The sequence below is a fragment of the Eubalaena glacialis genome, chromosome 19 (genome assembly GCF_028564815.1).
Source record: "Eubalaena glacialis isolate mEubGla1 chromosome 19, mEubGla1.1.hap2.+ XY, whole genome shotgun sequence".
Taxonomy (NCBI): domain Eukaryota; kingdom Metazoa; phylum Chordata; class Mammalia; order Artiodactyla; family Balaenidae; genus Eubalaena; species Eubalaena glacialis.
Window position 1 is genome coordinate 9,905,837 of NC_083734.1, and position 26,536 is coordinate 9,932,372.

The window sequence follows — 26,536 nt, forward strand, 5'->3', positions numbered from 1 at the left end:
TTTCCACTGACCCCAGCTCACCTGGCCAGCCCACTCCTTCACCCACTTGTCCCTCTTGTTAAGAAACTTCTTGAGGGCCAGGCGGCAGTTCCGGAGAAGGTCCCGGAGGGTCACCCTCATGGTCCGCTCCACATCGCCAAGCCAGGACTGGGGGGAGGTGAGAACAGGATGGTTCGCCCTCAGGGCCAGAGTCAGGAGTCCCCAGAGTGAAGGTGCTTGGGAAACAGGACTCCGGGGCTTTGGGGCCCAAGAGAAGAGCAGGAGCTGGGCAGCGGCCGGCCTGCGTCCCGGAGGGAAATGGAGACTAGGGGGCAGACTGTCCAACTTTCGGGTGCAGGGTACAGGTTAAGAGTTTTAGGAATGGCAGGCGGGAGGGCAAAAAGTGACTAATATCCCTTCACAGAGATGCCCTCTCCTCACAGAGCCAAGCAAACTTAGAAGAGTCAGCTTGCTTCTTAGGCCCTCGTCGCAGCTCACCTCCACAGGCCCTTCTAGAAGTACCGAGTGGAGGAAATCGACATACTCGCCGTCGCCCGAGAACATTCCCACTGCTTCCCATTTGCTGCTGGGTCCCCCGACCTGCAGAAACAGGAAGCTCTTGAGCCCTTGGAGGGTAATTTCTGCTCCTCCCCCCTCCCCTCTATATTACCAATTCTAGAAAGTTCTGTCCCAGATACCCAGAATCATTATATCCCCCTCCTGCTGGGAGGGCACGGTCCCCTCCGAGGCCTTGAACACCTTGACGTCACCATCCCTCTCCTGCCCTCCTTCACATCATGCCCACCTCTACTGACCTTCTGCATTCTCAGCAATTTGATGTTGTCAAAGCATTTTTTGAGGTGTGGCTGCACAGCCTCTGGGTTGCGGGACTGGCCCAGAATCTCCAGGAGGTCATCATTGGACAAGAAGTAGAAGCGGGGGAAAATATGGCGCTTGGTCTCTAAATAAATATCCAGAGACTTCTGGATGTCTTCCAGGATTGTGTTCATTTCTATCAATGTGTCCAGGAGGCCTGGAGAGGAGAACAGTGAATGATATTTGGTGGCCCTTTTACCATTGCCCTGAGTAGATCTGGAGCCTCCAACTATATCCATTTTGCCAGCTCTTGAGTATTGGGGCACAGACTGCCATATGGTTTTTGGAAGCAGATGCAGTGTCCCCAATCACTCTTTTCCCATCCTCTTCATTAATTCATTATTAAGTATTCATTATACACTATTGTACGTATTATACATTATGTATTAAATATACAATTCCATTAATATAACTACATCTCCCATCAGTCCTTTTCCACCAAAGAAGTGGGGCTCTGCCGATCATCCCAAGAGCTTCTGAAAATTAGAGCTTGTTCTGCACATAAACAATTCAACAAGTTAAAACATTAGATTTGGGACTTCCCTGGTGGTGCAGTGGTTAGGAATCCGCCTGCCAATGCAGGGCACACGGGTTTGAGCCCTGGTCCGGGAAGATCCCACATGCCGTGGAGCAGCTAAGCCCGTGCGCCACAACTACTGAGCCTGCACTCTAGAGCCCGTGAGCCACAACTACTGAGCCCATGTGCCACAGCTACTGAAGCCTGTGCCCCCTAGAGCCGGTGCTCCACAACAAGAGAAGCCACCGTAATGAGAAGCCCACACACTGCAACAAAGAGTAGCCCCCGTTCACCGCAACTAGAGAAAGCTTGTGTGCAGCAACGAAGACCCAATGCAGCCAAAAATAAATAAATTGGAAAAAAAAACATTAGATTTAAATGCATATCACACGCACACAATGAAAGGGGTCTGCAGTCACTGGGGTTGCCAGTGTCCCTCGCGACAGAGCAAAAAGAGCACTAGAGGGAATTCCCTGGCGGTCCAGTGGTTGGGACTACGAGCTCCCACTGCAGGGGGCGCGGTTCCGATCCCTGGTTGGGGAACTAAGATCCCACAAGCTGTGCGGCGTGGCCAAACAAACAAACAAACAAAAAGAGCACTAGATTGGGAGGCAGACGATGGCCATCCAAACTGCGGCTCTTTCACTTAATTAGCACGTCAATTAACCTCAGGGAGCTTTTACCTCTTCATAAAATGGTAATAAGATCCACCTCAAAGAAAAACTCGAGATATAAAATAAAATGTGTTCATATTTGTAGGTTCTTGATAATGTTAGTTTCCTCCCAGCATTAGATTTTGATTAGCTTATCTCCTGGTCTTCCAAGTTTCTAGCTTTCTGAAGAAAGCATGGATGTCATGGAGTCTGAACTCTGAGGTGACCCTCAGGCCTTCAAGTACAAAGCCTACAGGCTGTTAGAACCTTTGAGCGACCACCTGAGTGGCCCCTGGAGACCACAGGGAGACCCGGTAGCAGTGGACAACACAGCTTTGTTCTGTGTGTTCAACGAAGAGATGACTCTGCTTATAAACTGTTCTAAAATGTAATTATGTCAATTATCTCAAATATTATTTCTAAAAAATTCATGTTGTCACTCAATTTTGCACGTCCTAATACTTATATTTTACCAGAGTAATTGAATAATAATTTTTTTTGATGTGTATACTTAAGGTTCTTGGGAAAATGAAGAATTGTTAGATTGGCCCTTGGCAAAACAAAGAGGTCCTCTGTACCCCATGCCAAAACTCTTCTCAGGACACACACTGTAGGTACCCATCCCCAAACATGACTTCCTGATTCTTTACCCCAATCGAGCACAATCAACCAGACCTCACTATGTGTACATCTCTCCCCCATCCCCTTACCCAATCCCCATGCCTACCAAAATGTCTACATTAAAGACTAGCTAATCTGATAAACCAATTAAAGTCAAGGTAATAACAATAGCTCATAGTAACCAAAGATTTTCTCTGTGCCATTTAATGTGACAAGGGCTTTACTTGCATTATCTCATTTACCTGCATCATCTCATCGAATGAACCAGCTAGAGAAGAAGAGTGATTCCTCGATCAGTGTTTCTTGAGGCACAGTACTAATAATTGAGCACTAACTTTATGCCAGACACTGTACTGAGTGCTACATACTCCTCTATTATCCTTACAAAGACCCTGAGAAATAGCTATCATTAACCCCACACACACTACAGGTGAGGAAACTGCAGTACGGAGGAAGCAAGCTGCCCGAGAGCACACAATCGGTAAGGCATGAGTCAGATTTTGAACTCAAGTCTGTCTGATTCCATAGCCCATCCTCTTAACCACTATATTGTACTCTGCTCAAATATGTGTGGAGTTTAATTTACGGAACTACTATTTAATGCTTAGAAGAGGTGGTGGTGATGGTAGGACAGCCAGGTGCAATGGTCAATCTTTCAGTAAATGAAGAATGTGGCCATGACTTCACATACATATAGCACCAGCTGAGGTTATGTCAGGGCTCAGACCTGGATAGTGGGTGCTCCGGAGAGCATTGGGGTCCTTGTTCATCCGGTCCATGATGTCTTTCCAGTTGCCATTGACTTGGTCAAATAAGCCTGATTCATTGGGCAGCTGCTTGCGGATGTCCTCTCCTAGGAAGATATTCTGAAGGGCCAACAACTGGTGTGAGAGGCTGTTTCTCACACACTCTCCACACTCTGCTCCCTGCTCTCAGACCAGGACTGACAGTTGAGGAGAAGATAAAGAGCATCAGAACCAAAGGGCAAGATGCTCAAGTTCTAGAAGGAAACTTGGGATTGGGAGGCCAGGTTTGTGGGTCCGAGAAGAAAAATGGAAAAAGAACAAAGGCTTTTCAAGGAGGGGGCTGAAGATGAGAGGTAATAACTAAGTGTCAGATGCCTAGGTCCCAGATGAAGAATGGCTTTAGAGGTGGGAAAACGGGGCCGATAACAGGGCAACTATCTAGGCCCTATACAAATAAAGGAGTCAAAACAGCAGGTAGGGAGAGCTCAGGCAGTGAATCCTGACCTCTAGGTACATCCACTGACGCTGCACTGTGAGCACCATCTCAATAACTTCCAAAATGAGGGAGAGGCAGCGTTCCCAGTGGTCTACATCCTTCGCAAAGGCCTTGACGAAACGAGATGCCTTCATGGTAGACAGAGCCACCTGGTTATCTTCCAGCGCCTGAAATGCTTCTTCTGTGCCTCTGCGGTGGAAGGTATCAAAATCATAGTCTAGCCCCATCTGCCAAGCCTCGGTCCCCACTCTGCAGCCCAGGTCACACAGCCCTGTCTACCTGAGCCGGTGATGGCCCTTATCCTTGTAGGGGACTATGTCTAGCTGAATCACATCCCAGGTCTTGGCAATGTTTTGTAATGCCTGCGGAAAGAAATTGGGGAACAGATCAATCAGGTATTTAGTCCCCAAGGGTAATAGGAGCTGGGAGGGGCCATCAGGTGATGAAAAGCTGGAAGCCTTTGTTCCAGGAAGCTTAGGAAATGAGGGCCCATGGGAAAGGACTCTGTCATACCAACTCTATAGCCAGCTCTCTGGTTGCTGAGGCAGAGATCTCCCCAATTTTCTCCACGTGCTGATCCATCCCAAGCTCCACGATCTGCTCCAAGGTGAAGCGTTCAGATTCCTGATCAAACTCCCGTTGGATCTCGTCCCTGACCTGATCCCAGTGCCTGCAGCCAGGGGCAAAAGGTCAGATCAGGACGCTGGAGCACCAGAGCCTACTGGAAAGTGTCAGCATCGCTCCCCAATGGCTTTCTCCCACTGGGATATTATGATTCCGTGTATTTATTAATTCACGATTCAACAGGTATTTACTAAATAGCCTCTAAAATACAATCTTAGGCACTGTGGGGAATACAGAGATTGAGGTGCTGACTCTCTGGAGAGGGAGTTAGGACGGATGATTGCAGGTTCACTACAGATGATGCACTGGGCCAACTGCTTTACATGAACCATTTCATCTTCATGGCCACTCTATAAATGAGGACCACTCTATACATGTTACTCCATTTACACATGCAGAAACTGAGGCTTAGAGAGGGTAAATAACTTAAGCAAATAAAGCGGTTAGGTGATACTTAATTGCATAATACTTATTAGTGAAGCATTGCCAAAAACATTATGCTGGAGGCAATACCAAAGAAGTAAAATTACTTACTCCTAAATGAATAGATAGATAATTATTAAAACACCATTTATAAAATAGTTTATTCTAGCCTCAATGTTTTCAAAGCCCTCTTCTATCATGTGATAAATTCCAGATGCACTAAAAGAGGTAAACTTGAAAAGCAAAATTATAAAGTATGAGAAGAAAGTATGGAGAGAGTGTGTCTACAGCTCTGGGGTAGACGGGGTCTTCTTAAACAAGGCACAAAAGCAAAACCCCTAAAGGACAAAAGTTAGGCTTTGGGCTACAACATGCAAGCGTCTGTAGGACAGAAGACGTAAAGCTTAGCTCTGACAGACAACATAAATTGAGGGGAGACGGGAAGGGAAAGAGCCAAGAAGGCTGGAGAACCCAGGACAATGTGACAGACAGAGGACGGCGGTGGGCTCTTGGGAAGCCTTCTTCAAGGCGTGTGTTGGTGAACAGAGGGGCAGAGAGAGCTAGGAACGCCATGGAGGGGACAACCGGGAGAACCAGGTGACGGCCAGGCCAGGGGGCGACCCCCAGGAGCCGAGGGGCAGCCTCACCGCTCTCGAAGGGCGGGGTTTCGCAGGTCCGAGATGAGAGGCATGGTCCTCTTGAACTGCTCTATTTTTGAGCGAGTGGTTTCAATAATCTCCCAGTTTCGGTCCTGAGTAAAAGCGAGAGGCGTCAAAGACCTGACCACATTTCCCACATGGCCCCTTCCTCAGTCGGCCTGCCTGCGGCCCCCCCACCCTCTCCCCACACACCTTGTACTCTTTGGCCAGTCTGGTGAGGCGGCGAAACAGCCCGTGGGCCATGGTCTCCATGGCCTCCGTCTGCAGGGTCAGGAACCGGCCGGTCTTCCACTGGTTCCAGTTTTCCTCCCAGTCTCGGGTGATCTCCCAGACTTGCTGCAGCGCGTCCAGCTCCTTCGTGGCCAAGAGCAGACAGGTGCATTGAGTGATGTGACTCTCGCCCTCCTCCTCCCTGGCAAACACACAGGGCCTCTCCTCCTCTCATTCTGAGAAGCTCTTCCCTCCTGGCAACATACAGCTGCCTCTTCAGTTCACATTTTTTTCCCTCCACTCTCTTGCCTTAAGAGCGCCTCAGGGAACAAGCACATGAAAAGATCCTCGGACTTCCCTGGTGGCGCAGTGGTTAGGAATCCGCCTGCCAATGCAGGGGACACAGGTTCGAGCCCTGGTCCGGGAAGATTCCACATGCCCGGGAGCAACTAAGCCCGTGCACTGCAACTACTGAGCCCACGTGCTGCAACTACTGAAGCCCGCGCACCTAGAGCCTGTGCTCCGCAACAAGAGAAGCCACCGCAATGAGAAGCCCGCGCACCGCAACAAAGAGTAGCCCCCGCCCGCCGCAACTAGAGAAAGCCCACGTGCAGCAATGAAGACCCAATGCGGCCAAAATAAATAAGTAAATAAATAATATAAAAAAGAAAAGAAAAAGATCCTCAACGTCATTAGTCAGTAGGGACATGCAAATCAAAACCACAGTGAGATACTTCACACCCACTAGGATGGCTAGAACCAAAAGTAAAGGGGGGGCATGCTGGCAAGGATGTGGAGAAGTAGGGACCCTCGTACGCTGCTAGTGGGAGAGTAAAATGCTGCAGCTGCTGTGGAAAACAGCTTGGAGGTTCCTCAAAACGTTAAACATAGAGTTACCATATGATCCAGCAACTCCACTCCTACGTACATACCCACAAGAATTGGGATCGGGAACTCAGACAAATACAAGTACACGCATAGTCACAGCAGCACCACTTACAGTAGCTAAAAAGTGGAAACAACCCAAATGTCCATTGACAGGTTAATGGATAAACAAAATCCATACAATGGAATATTATTCACCCATAGAAAGAAATGAGGTACTGACACATGCTACAACATGGATGATCCTTGAAAATACTACACTAAATGAAAGAAGCCAGACACAAAAAGTCACATATTGCATGCTTTCCTTTACACAGAATGTCCAGAATAGGCAAAACCCATGTTCAGTTGACCATTAAAAACCATAGGGGTTAGGGACACCAACCCTCTACGCAGTCAAGAGAATCTGTGTATAACTTATAGTCTGCCCTCCACATCCGCAGTTCATCCATATCCATGGTTCCCCATCTGTGGATTCAACCACAGATTGTGTAGTATTGTAGTATTTACTATTGAAAAACATCCGCGTATAAGCGGACCTGCTCAATTCAAACCCATTGTTGTTCAAGGGTCAACTGTAAGTAGAAAATAGATTAGCGGTCGACAGGGGCTGGGAGGAGAGGGAATGGGGGGTTACTGCTAATGGGTATAGGGCTTCTCTTGGGGGTAATGAAAATGTTTTAGAATTAGAGGTGATGGTTACACAACATTGTGAATGTACTAAATGCCACTGAATCGTTCACTTTAAAATGGTTCTTTTGTTACCTGAGTTTTCCCCCCATTTTTAAAAAAAGCTCCTCGTGTACCCATCTTCCTGGACCCGGTTGTTTTCCCAGGCAGGTTGGGACCCACTCTCCTGCCTCCTGCCCCCTACCCTTGGTCACCACAAGGGCCTTGCTCGGCACACCACCTTCTCCAGGTTCTGCAGGTCCTTGGAGGCTGGCTGCTCAATCTTGAAGATGCCCAGGTTGGCACGGAGATTGTTTTCTTCCTCCCGCATGGCGTTCAGCATAGCCCGTATGTCGGCTATCTGCTCCAGGGCCGCCTGGTGCCCCATGTTGCTGGTGAAGGGGCCTGTGGGGAGTCCAAGGTGAAGTTCAGATTCCCACTCAAGGCCAAGGTCCCCTGAAAGGCCACCGTGGCTTGCCTTCCTCTTTGTGGGTAAATCTCACTTCTCTCCTCCCACAAGAGAAGGAAAACAAGAGGGAACGCATTGAAAGAATGCATTGAAACTACTAACTGTGGCTCGAGAGTCAGAAACGGGTGGGACATGAAAAGTCAGTGTAAGAAAACTGGAGAGGCTATGAGCTGGGCTGCTGCCTTCCAGCCAAGACTCAGCGACAACAGGAGTGTCACCGACAGATGTGCCAGGCTCTTTCCCCTGCTCAGCCTTGTCTGCACCTCCCCCGGGACCTAGGCTTTGAAAGACTGGGTCAAGACAAAGGGAAAGCCAGGGGAGAGGTTGCGAGATGGGTACCTTTGAATTCAAATTCTTCCAGAAGATTGTGTGCTTTCTTCTTGAAATCGTCAGCTGAGTGAATGAGGCCTGTCTTGAACTTCTCCTTGTGCCTCTTCAGCATTTGTTCACTGTCCAGCACAGCCTGCTGGAAGGCGACCCACTGCCCGCTGAGACTGTCCAGCATCTCCAGCACCTGGGGACATCACAGAGTGGAGGTGACCCACGAGCAGGAGCTCTGCCCGTCCCACCAACACTTCGAAGAACTCTTTTCCGATCCTCTGGACCAGCATCTGTGTCCAAGTTCCACATGCAATGAGGTCCAAAGAAATCAAGCAGTTGCTGGGCCTGAAAGACATCCTCAGGGTGACCCGAAAGATCATTCGAGTTAGCTTTGGCTCTCAGAGGCTTTGGGGCCTTGTGCCTTCTCCCCTGCTCACTTCTCTGCTCTCCCTCCTGACAGCCGAGGGTCTCCGACGTGGGGCGTCAGCGTCCCCCGCAACCTGGGGCTGGAATGGGCCGGGCTCGGGTGGGTGGGCCGCGCGCCTTAGGAACTCACGCTGTCCTGAACCGGCACCTCGTACTTCTCGAGGATGGTGAATTGCTCGTGTATGGGAGGGATCTGGGTCTCCAAGTTGGGCATATCGTGCTGCAGGGTCTCCATGAGTTGCAAACTGACCCCCAGTTCCTCCAGCGTCTGGGGAGGGTGGCTGATTCTGCAGCGTGGGCGAAGAGAGCGTGGGCAGGCGGGCGGGCGGGCGGGAAGGCCGGGCCTACCCTCCCCCCCGCGCGGCCTGAGCCCACGTCCACCCGCCGTACTTCTCCGCGTTCTCCTGCAGGTAGGTGTGCAGCTCCAGGAGGCGCCTGGCCGCCATCTCCTTGAGCAGGGTCGTGAACTTGTTCTGCCACTCATTGCAGTGCTGCACCAGCGAGAACTTGAGGTGCGAGCAGTCCAGCAACACAAACTGGATGTTGAGGACCGTCTCCTCCTTCTGCACGTTATTAGCCACCTCCGTGTAGCTGAAAAGGCCCACATCCCCGCTAGGACGTCTTTTTCTTTGCAGACGTGCCGGATGCCCTGCCTGGGTGATATTTTCCTCCCAGCCAGCAGCGCTAAAGCATTCTTCTGCCCCCCGGGGTGTCTCCCACTTCAACCCGTCCCCCAGCAGACAGCTGTGATCATGTCTTTTTCCCAACCGCTGCTTTCAGACTCCGCGGTTTGCATTCAAGGCTTTAGAGGCTCAGCGATCCGGGCTGGCTTCACGCTGTGCTGCTCACTAGCTCTGTGCCGCCAGGCAGGTTATTTAACGACTCTGAACCTCAGTCTTCTCATCTGCAACCTGGTGACGGTAACAGAACCCACCCTGCGAGGCTGCTGAGAGGATTAAGTTGGCTGCTGTACATCTATCCCTCTGCTGACTTCCTTTCTGGATACTCACTATTTGGTGAACATGCTCACGTGGTCCCATCTTCGTGCTGTTGTCTCTGCCTGGAATGCCCTCCCATCTCTGCCTGCTAATGTCCTACCCATCCTGAAAAGCCCTGCCCCAGAGTCACTCCCTTCATCCACGTCCTCCTTCCCCTGACGCCCCCGGCTGAAAATTCTCTCTCCTTTCATCGAACTGCCCCGCATCTTGCATACCTGACTCACGGCGCTGATTGCGTGGAAGCTTGTATAAGAACACTGAGCACATCAGCACATTAGTGTTTCAGAGTTCACACAGAGCTTCCACATATACTTAACAGTCTCACAACCTTATGAGGTCGGTAGTATAATACCTATTTCACAGGAAACTGAGGCCCAGAGAATGTGAATAACCGACCTAAGATGACACGACTAGTAAGTGGTGGAGCTGGAATTTCAACTGTCCTCAAGATGCCACGGCCACTGCTCTTTCAGCAATATTCTTATCTTCCCTACTGCACTAGAGCCCTTGGGAGGAAAAAACTTGTTCATTTCTTTTTTTTTAATTCCTCACAACCCATCATAACAATGGTGTTTTTTGAACAAATGAATGAATGAATGAATGAATGACTAGAGGACAAAGAGACAGGAGTTCATATCAGAATTTAAGAATCTTCTTCCATTTAACTCCCATCTGCGTTCTTAAAATGAAAGTGTTCACGTCTCTCACCTTTCAGATCCCTAGCATCTCTCCTTTCCCAGCAGGACCCTGTGGTACTCCGCACCAAAGCAGCTTTTTCCCTAAATCTTGCCCAGCTCTTATCGGATCGCTATCCCCTTGAGAAACAAAGGTCCAGCGCCCTAGGTCCGGTGCTTGTCCTCTAGTTTTCTGCCCCTCCCCCAGTCTGCAGGTCAGACCTCCCCCTGCAGTGTTCCGCCTCTTCCAGACAGACCCTCACAGCCACCTCTGCTCCTTACCGAGCAACGTCGGCGTCAAAAGAAGAGACCGGCGGGTTGAGGCGCTGGTATCGACGAATGAAAGAGTCCTTGTTGATCTCCCAGATCTCGCGGTACGTGTCCCAGGTCTTGAGGTAGTTCTGCAGCAGGGCTGCGTTGTTGGTCATGCCGCTGCTGATCTGGGCCTGGATCTTCTTGATGTCCTCATCCCGCTCTTCAAGACCCAGCAAAATGCTTCTCACTAACTTCCACCCCAACCCAAGCTGCAGCCCAGCCCCTGGCCACTGCCCCAGAACCCCCCCTCCAACAGCACCTTCCCAAAGAAATACAGCTCAAACACGAGCATTAGGAAATGAAGGAGGAGGCCGAAAGTAAAAGAATGACTCTACTCTGTAGGATTCAGATGTCTCACCTGTTGGTGTCTAGGGCTCTTATAGCCCAGCCCCAGTCCCAAACAAGTCCTTCCTGGTCTCCCAACCCCAAACCCCAAACCCCTTGAGCATCAGTCACCTAGTTTTGACCCCCCTCTGTGGCCCTTCTCCCTTCCCCAATCCAGCCCTTTGACCTGGGTTTTCCACCAGTCATGGAGATGACTGGCCCAGTACGTCTGGAAACAGCCCTGGTCTCTCCTCCTGGCTCTGCCAGGTCCTAAGCTTTTGCTACCCCTGCACCTGGTGCCCTCCCACTGCCCACTCACCCACGATTGTGCAGATGGGCTCACGAAGAAACTTGCACTTGATGAGAATTTCAGGGAGGTGGCAGAAGACAGAGATGGTGGAGAAGAGCTGGTTGCCAATGTCACTGACCACACTTGCCAAGGTCTGCAGAGTGGGTGAGAACTCCACCTGTGGGAGCACAGTGGAGAGGGCTTAGCACAGGCCCGGGAGGACACAAGCTCAGGACTGGGAAGGCTGGACACCGCAGAACTAGGCCTGGAGGCTGTAGAAGAAAGTCAGGGCCTAGAGCCAAGTTTAAGGATTGACGGAAACTGGCAAATAAAGTGTGATGGTTTCAGGGTGTTGGGGGCAAAGTGGTTCCCACCTGTGCCACACCTCCCTGCATGTCATTCTTCAAAATGACAAGAACTTGGAAGAGTGGGTTGGGGGTGGTCTTTCCATCCCCATTGATGGCCTTGGACAGTTCCGACAGTGACCACTTGACATTCAGGCGCAGGGCATCCTCCATCATGCGGTCCAGCCGAATCGTGTACAGCAGCCACTGCTGCTGAATCTGGTGGAAAGAGCAGGGGGAAGAGAACCCCTCAGGGAAGACAAGGCAGGTCCTGGGAAATGAGAACCAGCCAACAGGGAGGGGAACGAGCTGGTTCAATAGAAAGACGGGACACCGAGTCCTGAAGGAAGGAGGTTTGAAAGGCCAAAGGTTGGGTGAATCCAAGACTAGAGCAGGATGTTTGAGAAGCACGTGGGGGTTGGGGGGAGGGGAAAAACCAAGAGAAGGGTCTGATGGGACTGGGGGAGCTGAGGACCTGCCCACCCACAAAGCCCTGACCACAGGACCCCCTACCTCGGGGCCATCATTCTTGAAGACTTCATAGGAGTTGGTCATGATGGCCACCACATCGCGGTGCAGGGTCATCAATTTCTGCTGCACCGCTGCTCGATGCTCTCTTTGGTCCTCCTCAAATTCCAGGTCCCTGTACACCCGTTTGCCACTAATGCGTACCAGCAGTGTCTCTGACATCACTTGGGCTCGCCAGCCAATGGTCAGAGTGGACGCCTTGAACTCATTCACCATCGTCTGCACCTGGAGTCAGACCCCAGCCATGGGGGAGTTTCAGCTTGGGAACAGACCCTCTGCGCCTAATTCTATCCTCCCACTGTCCTCTGGCTAGAGTTGCTGACATTAAGGAAAAAAAACTTCCCTAAGCACACTTCATTTCTTTCACACGACTCCTTGGTCTCTCCACCACTACCCATGACTCAGGTATTAATTACCCACATGCCAGCCTTTCAGTCTGCCTTGCAGACTTTTAGGGTCTAATGACCACGGCCCACCTTGCTGGCGTGTACGCGGCACTCTGTGATGAAGATGGCACTGGCCCCCTTCAAGGCCCAGTGCAGTTTCTTGAGCCCAGGGTGGATCTTCTTATCCAGGAACCGGATACGTTCTTTGAACAGGGCCTGCTCATCTGGGGACAGCATGGCAATAATCCTGCGCATAAGAGGAGACCGGTAGCTGATAGGGAGCTATCAGCTCTGACGACCTCTCCTCCACACCAGGACACTTGGTGGAGAACTCTGAAAGTTCATGATTCTAGGCTAGAGCTTTCCAATAAAACTTTCTGCGATGACAGAAATGGTCTACCATTCGTGCTGCCTGGTACGGTAGCCACAAGCCACGCGTGGCTGTGGGGCCCTTGAAATGTGGCCTGTGCAAATGAGTAACTGAATTTTAAATTTTATTTAATTTCGATTAATTAACTTGAATAGAAATAGCCACATGCACCTAGTGGCTGCCATATTGGACCGTGCAGTTCTAGACACCCAAACAAGACTGCCGGTCCCATCCCCTCGGACTTGAACTGGGCTGAGAAAGGTACCCAACCCCGAACTAAGCCTCACTCCAGAGATGAGTACAAAGGGTGTTAAGAGGAGTGCCAGCATGGCCTTGCTTGGTTCAACGAATCTTATGTTGTTCTGGGCCCATAAACCTAACGCCATCAACTTCCTTCCTAGAGAAGTCACCCAGGCCGACAGTATATATGGTCCAGGTGCCCAGTGGGGTGGGAGGGGACGTGGTGTTTTTGCTCTCTACTCTAAAGCCAGAAGACAACACTGAAAGGGACAGGAATAATCGTAGGGCCGTACGAGAGAGCACGAGAACCTTTTTTTTTTTTTTTTTGAGATGGACAAAATGTGAAGGACGCACACTGTAGGAAATGGACAACATCGTGGGGCGGATAAGACAAAGGGGGAGCATGAAGTGGCATTCAGGAGGGCGGCAGCGCAGGCCCCACCTGTTGTAGTCCCGAGCGACGAGCAGCAGGTTTTCTCGAAGAATGCGCAGGTCCTCGGCACGTTCAGCCACGTTCACCACGTAATGGGGCGTCTCGAACAGCAGCCGCTCCCAGTAGTCGATCTCCACAAAGAGGATCAACAGGGACCTTGGGGAGGAAGCGAGGCAGAGCAGCTGCGGGGGCCGCCCAAGGGCGTAAACCGGAACCAGCACCCGACCAAGAGGCACGGGGCTGGGGCGCATGGAGACCCTTAAAGGTAAGCAATGAAGCAGAACCTCCGAGTAAAGAAGGCGGACTGGACACGTTGACTTTTGCTCCCCCCCCCAAATAACCAAAATAACAGTGAAGGGGGGTTTCGCTTGTCTAAGGCATAAGCCCACAAATACAAGAAGACAACAACCGAAAACATCTGAAAGTGGAAAAGCAGATGGATAAGGAGGAGAAGAGGAGTCCTCGGCTGGCGCTGGAGACAGCTAGGAAGCCTCTCTAGAGGCCTGGGGACGGGTGGCTCCAAGTATCTCAGGAAAGGGGTGAAGGTGGGATTATAACAGGAAGAGCAGTTGAAGGTTTAGGAAGCAGCTCTACCCATGTCCCCTCTCCTACTCTACGTAGTTAAGCAAGTTGCCCTCCCTCACCCCAGCCTAAGACTGAAGGCTTCTTGTCTCAGGAGGCAGTGCAGAGACAAACAGAGGGTCTTTGGACTGGGGAACCCCAGGCCCCGTTGAAGGAGAGAGTAATACACTGGGAGCAGGGGTGGTGAGTCACCGTGAACACACTGAATGTTAAGATCCCCGCCTCCCTTTCCTGCCCAGAAACCGGCACTCTGGCAGCTGGATCTACACCCTCCAGAGCAAAGTCTGAAAGATGGTTCTCTGTGACCTCGGACCAGCCTAAATAGAAAAGTCCCACGGATGATGACCTCTGGAGTCGCCGGGAAACAGCGCACCCGGACAAGCCTGCAGTGAGGCTCCCAGTTGAGAAGCCCCCCTTCCTGCTCAGCAGAGCTGCCAGTCAGCTTTCCAGCCCCTGTCCCTTAAATATGGACAGACAACCAAGGGTTACAGAACGCTGGTCTCTGTCTGTCCTAGCACAAAAGGTGGGAGTCAAAACAAACAGAAAAAAGCAACCAGAAGGGAAGGAGAGGGGACAGAGGTCGTGCAGAAAGAAGACGGCCCACCCCCAAAAGAAAAACAAACAAAACCACCTCTAACATCCTCAGAGAGAGAGAAGAGACAAAAGAGCATCCGTGAAACAGAAACAAGATGCTAGAAAAGGGACACCAAGAGAGCTCTTGGAAGTTAAAAATGAGAGCAGAAAATTTTTAAATCAAAAGAGAGATATAAATTTGACAGAAATCCCTCAGAAAGTAGAGAAAGAGACACAAAGATGGAAGGCAGAGAGGACTTTGCATGAAAAAGAGAATAGAAAACTCCCTGTGAATAATTCTTTATATTGATTATATGCTGGCATGATAATATCTGGGAAATAGTGGGTTGAATATTAAAATTAATTTCACTTGTTTCTTTTTCCTTTATTAAATGCAACACCAGAAATTTTTAAACTGCGTTTGTGGCCCTCGTCCTAAGTGTCCTTTGCCACCTGACACCCAGTGACCTTCCCCTCCCCCCCCACTCAGTGGCCACACCCTGGAACTGGTGTTCCGCCACCTCTGATGTAACCAAGCAGACAGCCTCTGCCCTGCTTCCAGCACGTGCACTCAAGTCCTCCCAAGCTCCTGTTGTCTGATCCCATGGGGACGCTCAGGCCGCTGACCCCTGGCCTTTCTTGCTGCCTATTTGTCCCCTTCCACCTCCACCTCCTCCTCTGCGGACCCCGCCCACTCCCACTGTTCTCTTGCCAATTCTCACTCTTTTGCCTCATTCCTTAGTCTAAGCCACCTGGCCAAACGCCAACCCTGGCTCAATCCACTGTCCTCCCCGCCAGGCCCAGGTGAAGGTGGCCAAGCAAGGCTGGAGAAGATCACATGACCACACAGATTAGCACGCTGCACGTTCAAGGTCTCCGGTCCCAGCTGGCCTCTCTGGGCTGCATCCCTGGGGTTTCCCCAATCTGCTGTCCCTCTTGTTCTCACAGTGACCGTTTGTAAATCCTCTGCTTTCTCAAACCTGGTCTGCCCCTTGCCTCTCTGCAGAAAGCCCCACCTCCTCCATCAAAGAAATACAAAAGCCACCAGTTGAGAACTCTGTGCCCTCCCTGCTATAAAACTTAAAAACGTACCTGACTCCACACCTACGATTTCTCCCATATATAGCAGAAGAGGCTCTCCTCCCACCCAAGGCCAAGCCCTCTTCCTGGGCTCTATGTTCTGATCCGGTTTCCCCCTGCGTTCTCAGATGCCATCTTCTCCAGCTCTCTTACACCCTCAACCTACTTGTTCCTTCCCATCAACATTTAAATAAGCCAGGTTTCTAAAATCTTAAAACAAAAACAAACCCCAGCCTCCCCTCGACCCCATATCCTCCTACAGGCCTGCCCTCTGTAAAGAACACTCTGTGCCCCCTTCACAGCCTGCCTTCTGTAAAGAACCATCCTCCCCTTCCTTTCCTTTCTTCCCATTCCTCAGTCCCCTGAGAGCTGTCTCCCACCTTCCCCTCTAAATCTGCTTTCATCAAGTTCGCCCAGGACTCCTCGTGGGACTTCCTGTAGCTAAACCCCGAGGCCCTCCTCAGCCTTACCCCTCCCTGACCCCTCTGTAGATCTTCACATCCTGTGGACTGCTCTCCACCTTCCTCAGACACCCTCCCTCCCTGGCTTCTGAACCGCGGTCCTCCTCTTGTCAGCTCTGCCCTTCAGTAGAAGCAGGCTTTTCTTTCCTGGGTCCCTTGGAAATCGCGTTCAGCTGGCTCTGGAGACTCAGCAAAGCATCTGCTTCCCCTGCAGCTCCCTCACATGCGGGCTTCTCAAGGTTCTGCACATCCAACACGCTGGCCCTGGGTGATCTCATCCACTGCGTGGCTTCAGCTGCTTCTCTAAGCTGAGGACTCCCAGATCTACATGGAAACGGCACCATCCCACTGCCTGAACCAGAACTGCGTGTCCTCCCTCACCCTGACTTTCCAACATCCAATCAATTACCAGCTCCTTTGGTTTTTATCATCAAAAGACAAAGTTCGGGAATTCCAATCTCTCCAAGGCAAGTGTAGCTCAAGTGCCATGGTAAATGGCAACTGAGTTTCGGCCTAAAATTGAGCGAAAGAGCGAGTGGTCTATCTAAAAGAGCCACTGCTCCAGGGCTCCAGGCGTTTGCTGCCAAATGGGATGTGGGCCCAGTGCGACTGCATTGTCTGATTTTTCAAGAGAGGCCAGAAAGTGGGTTTTTATATAAAATCTCCTGAATTTGAAGTGTTGACAACTAATTCAACTGAAAAATAATTATAAGTGGGGTTGCTTCTGGACTACTGGCCATGTTCTTTCCTTGACCTGGGTGATAGTGGCAAGGGTGTTTATTTTATACCTAGTTGTTAACTTGAACATGTAAGTTTTAAATAATTCTCTGTGTGTATGATACGTTTCATAATTTAAAAAAAAATGTTTTGAAAAGGAAAAAACTATTTTAAACAAAGAGATTAATTGTAAAAGGGACTGGGTACAAAATTAACTTATTAAAATCAAAGTTTTCCAATATAAAAACTATAACCAGTTCAACAATATCATGGAGAAAAAGAGACCCATGATAATTAAAACAATAAAAATAAAATACCCCAAATTAACAGATTATCAAAAGATATTACTATATATTATAACGTTTCTTATTAATTGGTTAATATGTATGGAAAAAATGTCTTATGAACGAAAGAACAGAATTTAAATAAACTGAAAGAAAAAAATGTTATTCTTGAATAGAAAGACTCAGTCTTAAAGATGTTCATTCTTCTTAAGTTAATATATACATTTAACCCAATCCTTGTTCCCCAAAAAATAGGAACAGTACTATTTTTGGAACTAAACAAAGAGATTCTAACGTTCTTATGAGAAATAGATATTTAAAATATCCAGGAAAACTCTGAAAAGGAGAGTAATGAGGACAATAATAAAAACAATTTGGTCCCTGCACATGAATAAATAGACCTACCTGAACAGAATAGTGAATCCCAAAATAGACACAGACATACTTGGGAATTTGTTATATTATAAAGATAGCAGTTCAATAAATGAGATTGGGTCAACTGACTAGCCATCTGGGGATAGATTAAAAAAAAAAAAAAACCAACTCAAGTTGCATCGGCACTTCTCTCCCTAAATCAAAATAAACTGCGAATGGATCCAAGAACCAAATGTAAAGACTAAAATCACAAAATACCAGAAGAAAATACATAATACTTAAAAATTTTTAAATCTTGAATAAAAGTCATTTGATTTTGTAAATCTATGTGGTTTCTTCTTTTTTAAAAAAAAATGAAATTGCACTTTTTAATCACAGAGGATAAAAGGCCCCATAACCTGACGATACTCTGATGAAACTTTACATCCTGAATATTACTGAGATGTTACTTTCAAAGAATATTAAGGTGAAAATTCCAGAATATTTTGTGTCTGTTCTACCAGGCAAGCACTAAATTAACAATATAGGAAATAATATCACATTTCAAGTTTTCCACCTCTATTGGAGAGGAATCTCCCAATGAAGGAAATTATTATCAAGTGCTCATTTGTGATACATGCTTTAAGAGATTGTGGATGAAGAAATGCTGTTTTTTCAAACCTTGAAGATCTCCACTAAAGTACGTGTTATTTTTGAAACTGTCAAAATTCTTCAAAGTGAATAAGGCTCTCCCAAATACGAATGAACAGTGGATTATCGGACATTTAAGGAAAGCCTCCAACACAAAAGAGAGAAGCCAAAACAAAGGGAAATTACTTTCAACCTAGAATTCCAAATCCAGCCAAATGACCAACTGGTGTAAAACAGCTGTTGTCAATCATGCAGGAACTCAAAACCGTTACCTCCCATGCACCGTTTCTACGAAAGCTACTAAAGAATGCACTCCACCAAAACGAGGACATAAACCAAGAAACAGGAAGACAAAAGAAATAGGCAATCAAACAAGAAAAGAGGCTCACAGAAGTCCCAGGGTGACACCTGGGTAGCAGGCCTCGAAACCAACCAGTCAGACTGAAGCAAGAGGACAGGGAGTTCCAGGAGGGATAGCGTTAAGAAAAACATGAAACCAATAACATGCTTGACAAGTCAGATAGCGAGGGAAAATATTATTCAAAGGGGTTTTATTGGTTGGTCTGGAAGAATTAATGACAGTGAATAGTGTACTTACAAAAATAGTGAGGTAATTGTTAATTGCAAAAAGAGCAAACATCACACAAGCAAGGAAAGAACCAGAACAACAGAAAATTACTTGGCTCAGCAGTAGACAATACTAACACAGTCATATTAAGAAAAACACTGAATATCAATTTAACCAAAAATTGTGTCATAGCTACACTGGGAGGATGGAGGGGTATAAATATGTATGGGAACATTTCTAGTAGCATAAACATATTCTCGTACGTTCTTCAAGCTGGAGGCCTTGAATCTGACTCTGTCAACATCTTGGCAAGCCCACTTGGGTATGTATACTATCCCACAGTGCACGAAAATGTTTCTTCATCTTCTCAACTTGACAAGATTTTTCAAAATAACTTTAAGGCAAATTACCAAATTTTAATTTGTCAGTCAACACGATGAATTTGGAAAATACCTTCCTGATGTTGAGCTGAAAACCGTGTGAGGATCTTTTTTCACAGTGATGCTAAGGCTTAGCCAGAAATTTATCAATAAGTTTCTGGAATGCAAATTTATTTTCTTGATAAATAAAATTTCTTTAAAAAAAATCAGCCTGGGGAATAATTTTTGTAAAATATTTTCTGATTTGTCCTCAGACAAGTGGTCAGGCAGTAGAGGCAGGACAGGGAAGCTGGCTGGGTTTGGTGCTGATAGCCCAGAATGAACTGACAGGATGGGAAAAGTGCTGTCAGAGCAGGAGAAAAGGAGGAAGAGGAAGTCCCATACGCAAAACACGGACAGACGCCCATGTCCCCTGTCCTGCTCTGGAGAAGTCCCACTACAGGACTTCCCTGGTGGCACAGTGGTTAAGAATCCGCCTGCCAGTGCAGGGGACACGGGTTCGAGCCCTGGTCCGGGAAGATCCCACATGCCACGGAGCAACTAAGCCCGTGCGCCACAACTACTGAGCCTGTGCTCTAGAGCCCACAAGCCACAACTACTGAGCCCGCATGCCACAACTACTGAAGCCCGTGCGCCTAGAGCCCGTGCTCTGCAACAAGAGAAGCCACCGCAATGAGATGTCCGCTCACCGCAACGAAGAGTAGCCCCCGCTCGCCACAACTAGAGAAAGCTCACGTGCAGCAACGAAAACCCAATGCAGCCAAAAATAAATAAATTAAAAAAAAAAAAAAAAAAAGAAGTCCCACTACACAGAGGAGTCTGCTACATACACAGCAATAACACAGCTCTTTTCAGCCAGGGTACAGATGACATCTGGAATATGTTTGTGTTAAGTACGCTCTGTAAGGCTGGTCTGGCTGTAAAACGTGGTAAAAGCCAATTTGGACTTCAGAGTTCAAATGTTTGGGATATAAGGTGGGATAACAAAATCCCTTGTGAGATAAAATAGGTGCTATTAGGGACTGGAAGCCTTCCAGAATTAAGGGAGAGTCAGGTAATTCTGAGGACAATCAGGACATTTGAAGAGCATGCTTATTTCAAGATCTTATCTAGACCATGAACACAAAAAAGTAAACCTGATAAAGTTAGCTGCCCCTCTTTGGAGTCTTCATACGTTTTGGAAAAGCTGAAACTATCTTGGACGCCTTTACTGGTTTAATGAGCCCAAACTTTTCAAAATCCTTCCCCGTGATCATGGCTTTTTTTTCCCCCATACATTATTTACTGGATTGAGGTAGTTTTATCATAAAGCTACAAAAATGTAAAGCAGCTTAAAACAGATCTCTCTAGACAAAAACTGCCAAAGGATGGGGGTAACTCTTCTCTCTGGAAGAGGTGTTTTAGCCATTATTTGGGTTTTGGCTAAACCCAGGCCATAAATATTTGGCCCAAAGTTGTCTTGTTAAGCTCTACTGTAAAGATTATGCAAATGGTGTTTGAGATAAATATACAATGTGTCCCTCGACAAGAGATGATCACGGCAGACAGAAAAGTTGTCTCCTAAGTTTATCCTTGCTACGTGGGCACAAAGCTCAAACATCAGGTGGACACACCACTGTGGGGGGAAGGGAACGAGATGCAGGAAGCCTAGCTGAAAGCCCCCAGCACAGAATATTCAAGAACCTTATGGAAACGGTACAACTTCTAAGTCCACTAGTAGTGGGCTGATGGATTAAATTACAGTACAGCAAAATCATGGGATGCTATAAGCCATGGAAAATAATTATGTAGTTCTGTACATACAGAATGGAAAATCTCCCACACATAGTGTTAACCTTAAAAAAAAAAGCAAGTTGCAAAAATACTGTTTATAATGGGATCCTGTTTTATGTGTGCAGTGTGTATTTTTGATTACATGGTAATCATGGTTACCTCTAGGGAGTGGGGCTGTGTGCTGGATTTTCAGTTTTTCCTTTATATACTTCTACATCAATCTCTTTTTTTTCTTCTTTCACAGTGAGCATGCACTACTTTTGTAGTTTAAAATTTTTAATTTAAAAATTTAAAAAGATTTTAAAAATTAAAAAAAAGCAACCATATGAAATGGGCGGGGTGGAGTGATAAAAAATATACCAAATCTTTAACAGTGGTTATCTTTGGGGGAATTTTTTTCTTCCTTCTACTTTTCTGCATTCTGCAAATCTTCTAAAAGGATGAAGAAGTTTATAATGGAAAAATTATATAAATCATTTTGAGAACACTTTGAAAGTATAGAACAGTGAGGACAGTATGCTACTATTCATGTTAAAAAGTACACTTAGATAGACATACACTCTTATCCCTGGGATGTTACACAAGAAACTGGTAACCTTGACTCTTTCTTTTTTTTTTTAATATATTTTTTTAAATTTATTTCATTTTTTAAAAAATTTTTGGCTGCCTTGGGTATTCGTTGCCGCGCGCGGGCTTTTCTCTAGCTGCGGCGAGCGGGGGCTACTCTTCGTTGTGGTGCACGGGCTTCTCATTGCAGTGGCTTCTCTTGTTGCAGAGCATGGGCTCTAGGTGCACGGGCTTCAGTAGTTGTGGCGCACGGGCTCAGTAGTTGTGGCTCGCGGGCTCAGTAGTTGTGGCTCACAGGCTTAGTTGCTCCGCGGCATGTGTGATCTTCCTGGACCAGGGCTCGAACCCGTGTCCCCTGCATTGGCAGGCGGATTCTTAACCACTGCGCCACCAGGGAAGCCCCTGACTCTTTCTTTAGAGAGAAACAGAGTCACTGGGGAACAGCAGTGGAGGGAGGTTTTTCATTCTCAGCCCTGACTTTTGAATTTTACAACGTGCATTTATTACCCCTTCTAAAAGGTGAAAATGTTTTAAAAATTAAAACTATTATATCACCTTGCAAAATTTGTTTTGAAAATACTGTGTTCACACCAAGTTTTATGAGGCAATTTTTTTGAAGGGAAAACAATGTTTCTTGATTGTTTATTTTTTGCAAGGACGTTTACATGTCATCTCGCCTCATGACCATATCAGAAAAGGGTTTTTTAAGCAGATAAGGAAACTCAGGCTCAGAGGAATGCAGTGCTTGCCTGAGGTCACACAGCAAAACAGACCTGCTCCAGGCTTCGAACTCTAGTCTGCCTGGCACTGACGCTTATGCTTTATTCACTCTCACAGGCTGGCCCTGAGGATTAGAAAGAAGTAGCCACCAACCAGTGCTGACCTATGGCCCCTCTTTACCTCTCTCTCAACTCTTGTTTTCTCTTACTTAAAATGTAAATAGCGATCATTGATGTTTAATAAAATTCTGTTATTTGAATACAATCGTTTAATTCATGGGAAAAGGGCAACTGGTGGGCTGTGTGTGCTCATATTCATGTGATTCCAAGCATGTCTGGGTGCCTCTCCAAACTCAGTGCCTTTGGGGGTACCCAGCTTGATGGGACAATGTGTCTTGCAGATTCAACCTCATTATGTGGTTGCAAATGTCACAGCCGGGGTAACCCTGGCCTAGTCTCCCATCTCTTCAAAATCTTATGGTTGATTCATGAGGCCATTTTTTCGGGATCCTGCTTGGCCATACCTCAAAAAACCATGAACCCTATCAAAGCAGATCTCGACACCCCTCCCTGGTCAAAGGCTTATCTTAAACCTCTTACCCTCGTCTTCACACTCTGCTTGTCACCTGTTTCCTGATCCGTGTGGCTTCTCACTACTGCCTTACCCTCATCTCTCTGACCTGACACTCAGCACTGTCTCTCCGTCTCAGTTCTTTTGATTCCTTCCTCAGACATCATGTGTCATCTCCCCCATGGTTACTCTGCCTTTGGCTCCCGGGACGACACACTCAGGGTCTCTGTCCCAGACTCCATCTCCACGCAGGCCCTCTCTGGCAAAGCCCCTTCTATATACATTTGCCCCAACAGATAAGGACATTCCATGAGTTAAAGCCAAATCTAGTAGCAACAGCCTAGAAGCACGGGAAGTAACATTTCTATAGGGCCTCGCTGATGACCAGAGGGAGCCCAAACCAATCAAGGAGAAAGTTATTTCCTTCCGATTAGGAAAATGCTGTCATCAGAAGGTTTGTCATCTCGGGACTTTCCTGGTGGTCCAGTGGTAAAGAATCTGCCTTATAGTGCAGAGGACTTGGATTCGATCCCTGGTCAGGGAACTAAGATCCCACATGCCGCGGGGCAAATAAGCCCACGCACCACAACTACTGAGCTCACGCGCCTCAACTAGAGAGCCCACGCACCCTGAAGCCTGCATGCCACAACTAGAGAAGAGAAAAACCCACACACCACAACTAGAGAGAAGCCCACGCACCGCAACAAAAGATCCTGCATGCCTCAACAAAGATCCCGCGTGCCGCAACTAAGACCCGATGCAGCCAAAAATAAATTAAATAAATAAATAAAAAGAAGGTTTGTCATCTCTGTAGTCAGCTGCCTTACATAGCTCCTTCTTTATTTCTCTCTTCTGCATCTTATATGGGAAGGAGACATGGCTCCAGGGTAGAACTGTTCACTTACAGAGCCACAGAGGGCAGGGACTTCGCCACTGGACACATTCCCTGTGCCCATCTCGGCTCTTAGCATGTGGAAGGCACTCACTATATATTTTTGAATAATTAATAAATGGATTAATCAAATTTAAAACAGTGGTGATATGAAAATGTCATGATTCTAAAGCTGTAGGAGAGGACATGATCTGACAGCCCATCAGTTCTCAGGAAAGGCCCCTTGGTGGCTCACAGTCTGGAAGGTTTCGCTGAGCCATCGCGGTCACCTAGTGGCAGAGCACCTACATCACTGGTTGAGTAGGTTACTGGGGTTTTTTCTGTTTTTAATCAGTTTTTTTGAAGATAAAATGTGAAATTAAAATTAAGAAGTGGTAGTAAACATATTACGGGATAAGAGAGATTTAGAAGAATGGAGAGAGAAACCAAGAGATAGGAGTTAAACTCTGGGGAGGGCTGGGGAAGGGAAGGGTGCTAAAGACAGGACAAGCAGAGTGGGAGGGAGCCACGGAGGGTGTCGTACTTGTCAAAGTTCACGTCCAGCATGCCCGCCTTCTCCGGGCTGATTCGTAGCAACGGCGTTTCCAGCCGCCGAATGCAGTCCTGGTCCAGCGTTGATGTCCAGTCTTGGAAGGTTTTTCGAACCAGTTCGTCAATGGCCTGAACCATCTGCTGATAGGTGTGTACGCTCTCCTCTCCCGTCCCGATGTGGGGCAGGAAATGAGCATTGGAAAGACACTGCGGGGGAAGAACCAGGGATGGCTGGAGTCACCTGCCACATTCCTCCGTGTCACCATCTCCCTGAGACCCCCATCCCCGCCCCCCCGACACACACACAGACACTCCGACAATATGTGGAAGACTCGGAGGGAAGGTGGAGCCAGAAGGAAAGGTGAGAGGAAAAGGCCGTGGCACAACGAGAGAGGGAGTCCAAATGAAGAAAGAGAAGCACAGAGATTCAGCTCGAGGAAAAAAGTTGGGAAAAGAAAGTCCATCACAGGAGGTGAGGGATTTAAGAGGCACAAGGTCGAAAACTAGCATGAGCCCTTCCTCAGGACAGATCACTACGTCTGCCACCCCCTGGACAGACCCAGTCTCGGTCAGGAAACCTCTCCAGGGAGACTCTCTGGAGGCAACCCCCCGCCTCTCCCCCCACGCCACTCCCGCCCCCGCACCGGGCTCAGCCTGCAAACTCTACCATTGCCGCACTGAGAACAAGTTCTGGAAAAGGCCAGGCTTACGTTCATGACCCTGTCGATGCGACGCCGTAGGATCCGCACCCAGTGCGCCTGCCCCGAATGCTGGGCCATGTAGGGCTCCAGGTACGGCCACTTCTTGCTCAGCTCACGGTTCACGAGGGCCAGTTCGCTATTGAACAGCATGTAGAGATCCACCGCCTTCTTGTCATATGTTCGTTTGATAGTCTGATGAAGAAGAGGAAGTTGACAACACACCCAGGGATGCGGGTTCCCTGCAGCTCCATCCTGGAGGAAAGCTACACCCCTGCCGTGGGAGTCCCGCTCCCAAGGCATCCAGACACTGGGGGGACAGCGGAAGAAAAGAGGCACTGGCCATTTAGGACATGGGAGAGAGCATGAACGGAGGTTGGATGGTGTCTGGAAGGACCAGGAGGAACTGAAGGAAGGCATAAGAGAACCAGGGGTGGAGGAAGCAGGCGGGCAGCTGCACCTCTCGGGCTGCAAGCCTGTGGAAGGTGTCCAGCAGCAGCACCCCATGCTCCACGTCGCGGACTAACTCGAAGGCGGAGGTGATCAAGTTCTGAGTCATCACCTCCAGGTCCTTGACTCCAGCCCGGAACCTGCACCATTAGAGGCATGTTGAAGGGTGGGTGCCCTCGCCTGCCCCCAAGGACATCCCCTGAGTAAGACTTCTATGCGTTACGTACTGAGGGCTTCCTCGGTGCCAGGCACTGAGTGCTTTACACGCATTAATCCATTTATCGCTCAAAACAGTGCAATGAGGTAGGCTTTATCACTAACCATATTTTATAGGCGAGGAAACAAAGGCCCCAGGTGGTAGAACAACGTACGTAACTAGTTTGTGGCAGAACCGGGATCCAAGCCCAGAAAGGCTGACTCTGGAACCCTGAGTCTGAGCGGCCACCTCCTTCCTTGCACTCCCCCTGCCCTCCCCATCCCTGACCTGTGGCCTCCACGCTTCCCCAGCACACTCTGCTCTCACCTCCCTGACCTCCCTTCCCTGCTCAACCCCGGGGCCTGCCTGTGATGCTCTCACCTATTGTAGTCTTCATGCCAAGAGGTGTTCTTGACGTCCAGGATGCCCCCGCGAACAGCTCGCAGCACGTGCAGGTTTTTGTGGAAGATGTCCTCAATCTCCAGTAAGTTCTGTGTTATCTGGGGCCCCTGGGCGCCAGAGAAGCAGGGAAGGGGACCTTGCTTGCCATCTTCCCAGCGGGCAAAATGGAACTGACAGTCACATACCTGCAAAGGAGTCAGCGTGAGGCTTCCTGCCCTCCTTTCTGAACCTCTCTGTCCTGAGCTCTTTGGTTTAGCTTTAAATGGCTAAAAACTAAGGAGGACCAACCAGATGCAAGGGGCTACCGGGGTGAATTTTAGTTGCAGAATGAAATATGAGATACTAAGGCAGTGATAACAGGCAAAAGTCTCAAAGCACGGCATGGTGGTCAGGCACACAGTCATGTGAAAAGAACCAAAGCAGCAAGTTCTATGTGTAGCCTCAGCCCCAGCTCCCCCAGCTCCTGGAGCGTCTGCTGTTGGCTTTGAGTCTCCTTCCCTGACAGTCTTCCCACCTCGATAAGGTCCTTGCAGCGTTGCACAAAGGCATCGACCTGGGCAAATATGCTGGTCTGGTCTAGGACCCAGCCCCAGCGGGAGAACCTGTCGGAAG

At 48.4% G+C, this 26,536-nt stretch overlaps 1 protein-coding gene across 1 annotated transcript in view; it reads right to left on the reverse strand.

The window, feature by feature from the left end:
• Window positions 1-26,536, reverse strand: part of DNAH2 (dynein axonemal heavy chain 2) — a 93,201-nt gene that overhangs the window by 47,392 nt on the left and 19,273 nt on the right. The window contains exons 8-30 of the mRNA XM_061176780.1: window positions 25,904-26,109; window positions 25,337-25,466; window positions 24,889-25,071; window positions 24,171-24,385; window positions 13,485-13,631; window positions 12,523-12,679; window positions 12,032-12,271; window positions 11,549-11,737; window positions 11,205-11,352; window positions 10,529-10,721; window positions 8,965-9,165; window positions 8,705-8,861; window positions 8,167-8,341; window positions 7,600-7,763; window positions 5,787-5,948; window positions 5,583-5,686; window positions 4,402-4,558; window positions 4,168-4,250; window positions 3,897-4,077; window positions 3,374-3,512; window positions 795-1,012; window positions 478-579; window positions 22-147 (exon numbers count right to left, since the gene is read on the reverse strand). Of these exons, the coding sequence (XP_061032763.1) occupies window positions 22-147; window positions 478-579; window positions 795-1,012; window positions 3,374-3,512; window positions 3,897-4,077; window positions 4,168-4,250; window positions 4,402-4,558; window positions 5,583-5,686; window positions 5,787-5,948; window positions 7,600-7,763; window positions 8,167-8,341; window positions 8,705-8,861; window positions 8,965-9,165; window positions 10,529-10,721; window positions 11,205-11,352; window positions 11,549-11,737; window positions 12,032-12,271; window positions 12,523-12,679; window positions 13,485-13,631; window positions 24,171-24,385; window positions 24,889-25,071; window positions 25,337-25,466; window positions 25,904-26,109 (3,777 nt within the window). The remainder of the gene's footprint in view (window positions 1-21; window positions 148-477; window positions 580-794; window positions 1,013-3,373; window positions 3,513-3,896; window positions 4,078-4,167; window positions 4,251-4,401; window positions 4,559-5,582; window positions 5,687-5,786; window positions 5,949-7,599; window positions 7,764-8,166; window positions 8,342-8,704; window positions 8,862-8,964; window positions 9,166-10,528; window positions 10,722-11,204; window positions 11,353-11,548; window positions 11,738-12,031; window positions 12,272-12,522; window positions 12,680-13,484; window positions 13,632-24,170; window positions 24,386-24,888; window positions 25,072-25,336; window positions 25,467-25,903; window positions 26,110-26,536) is intronic.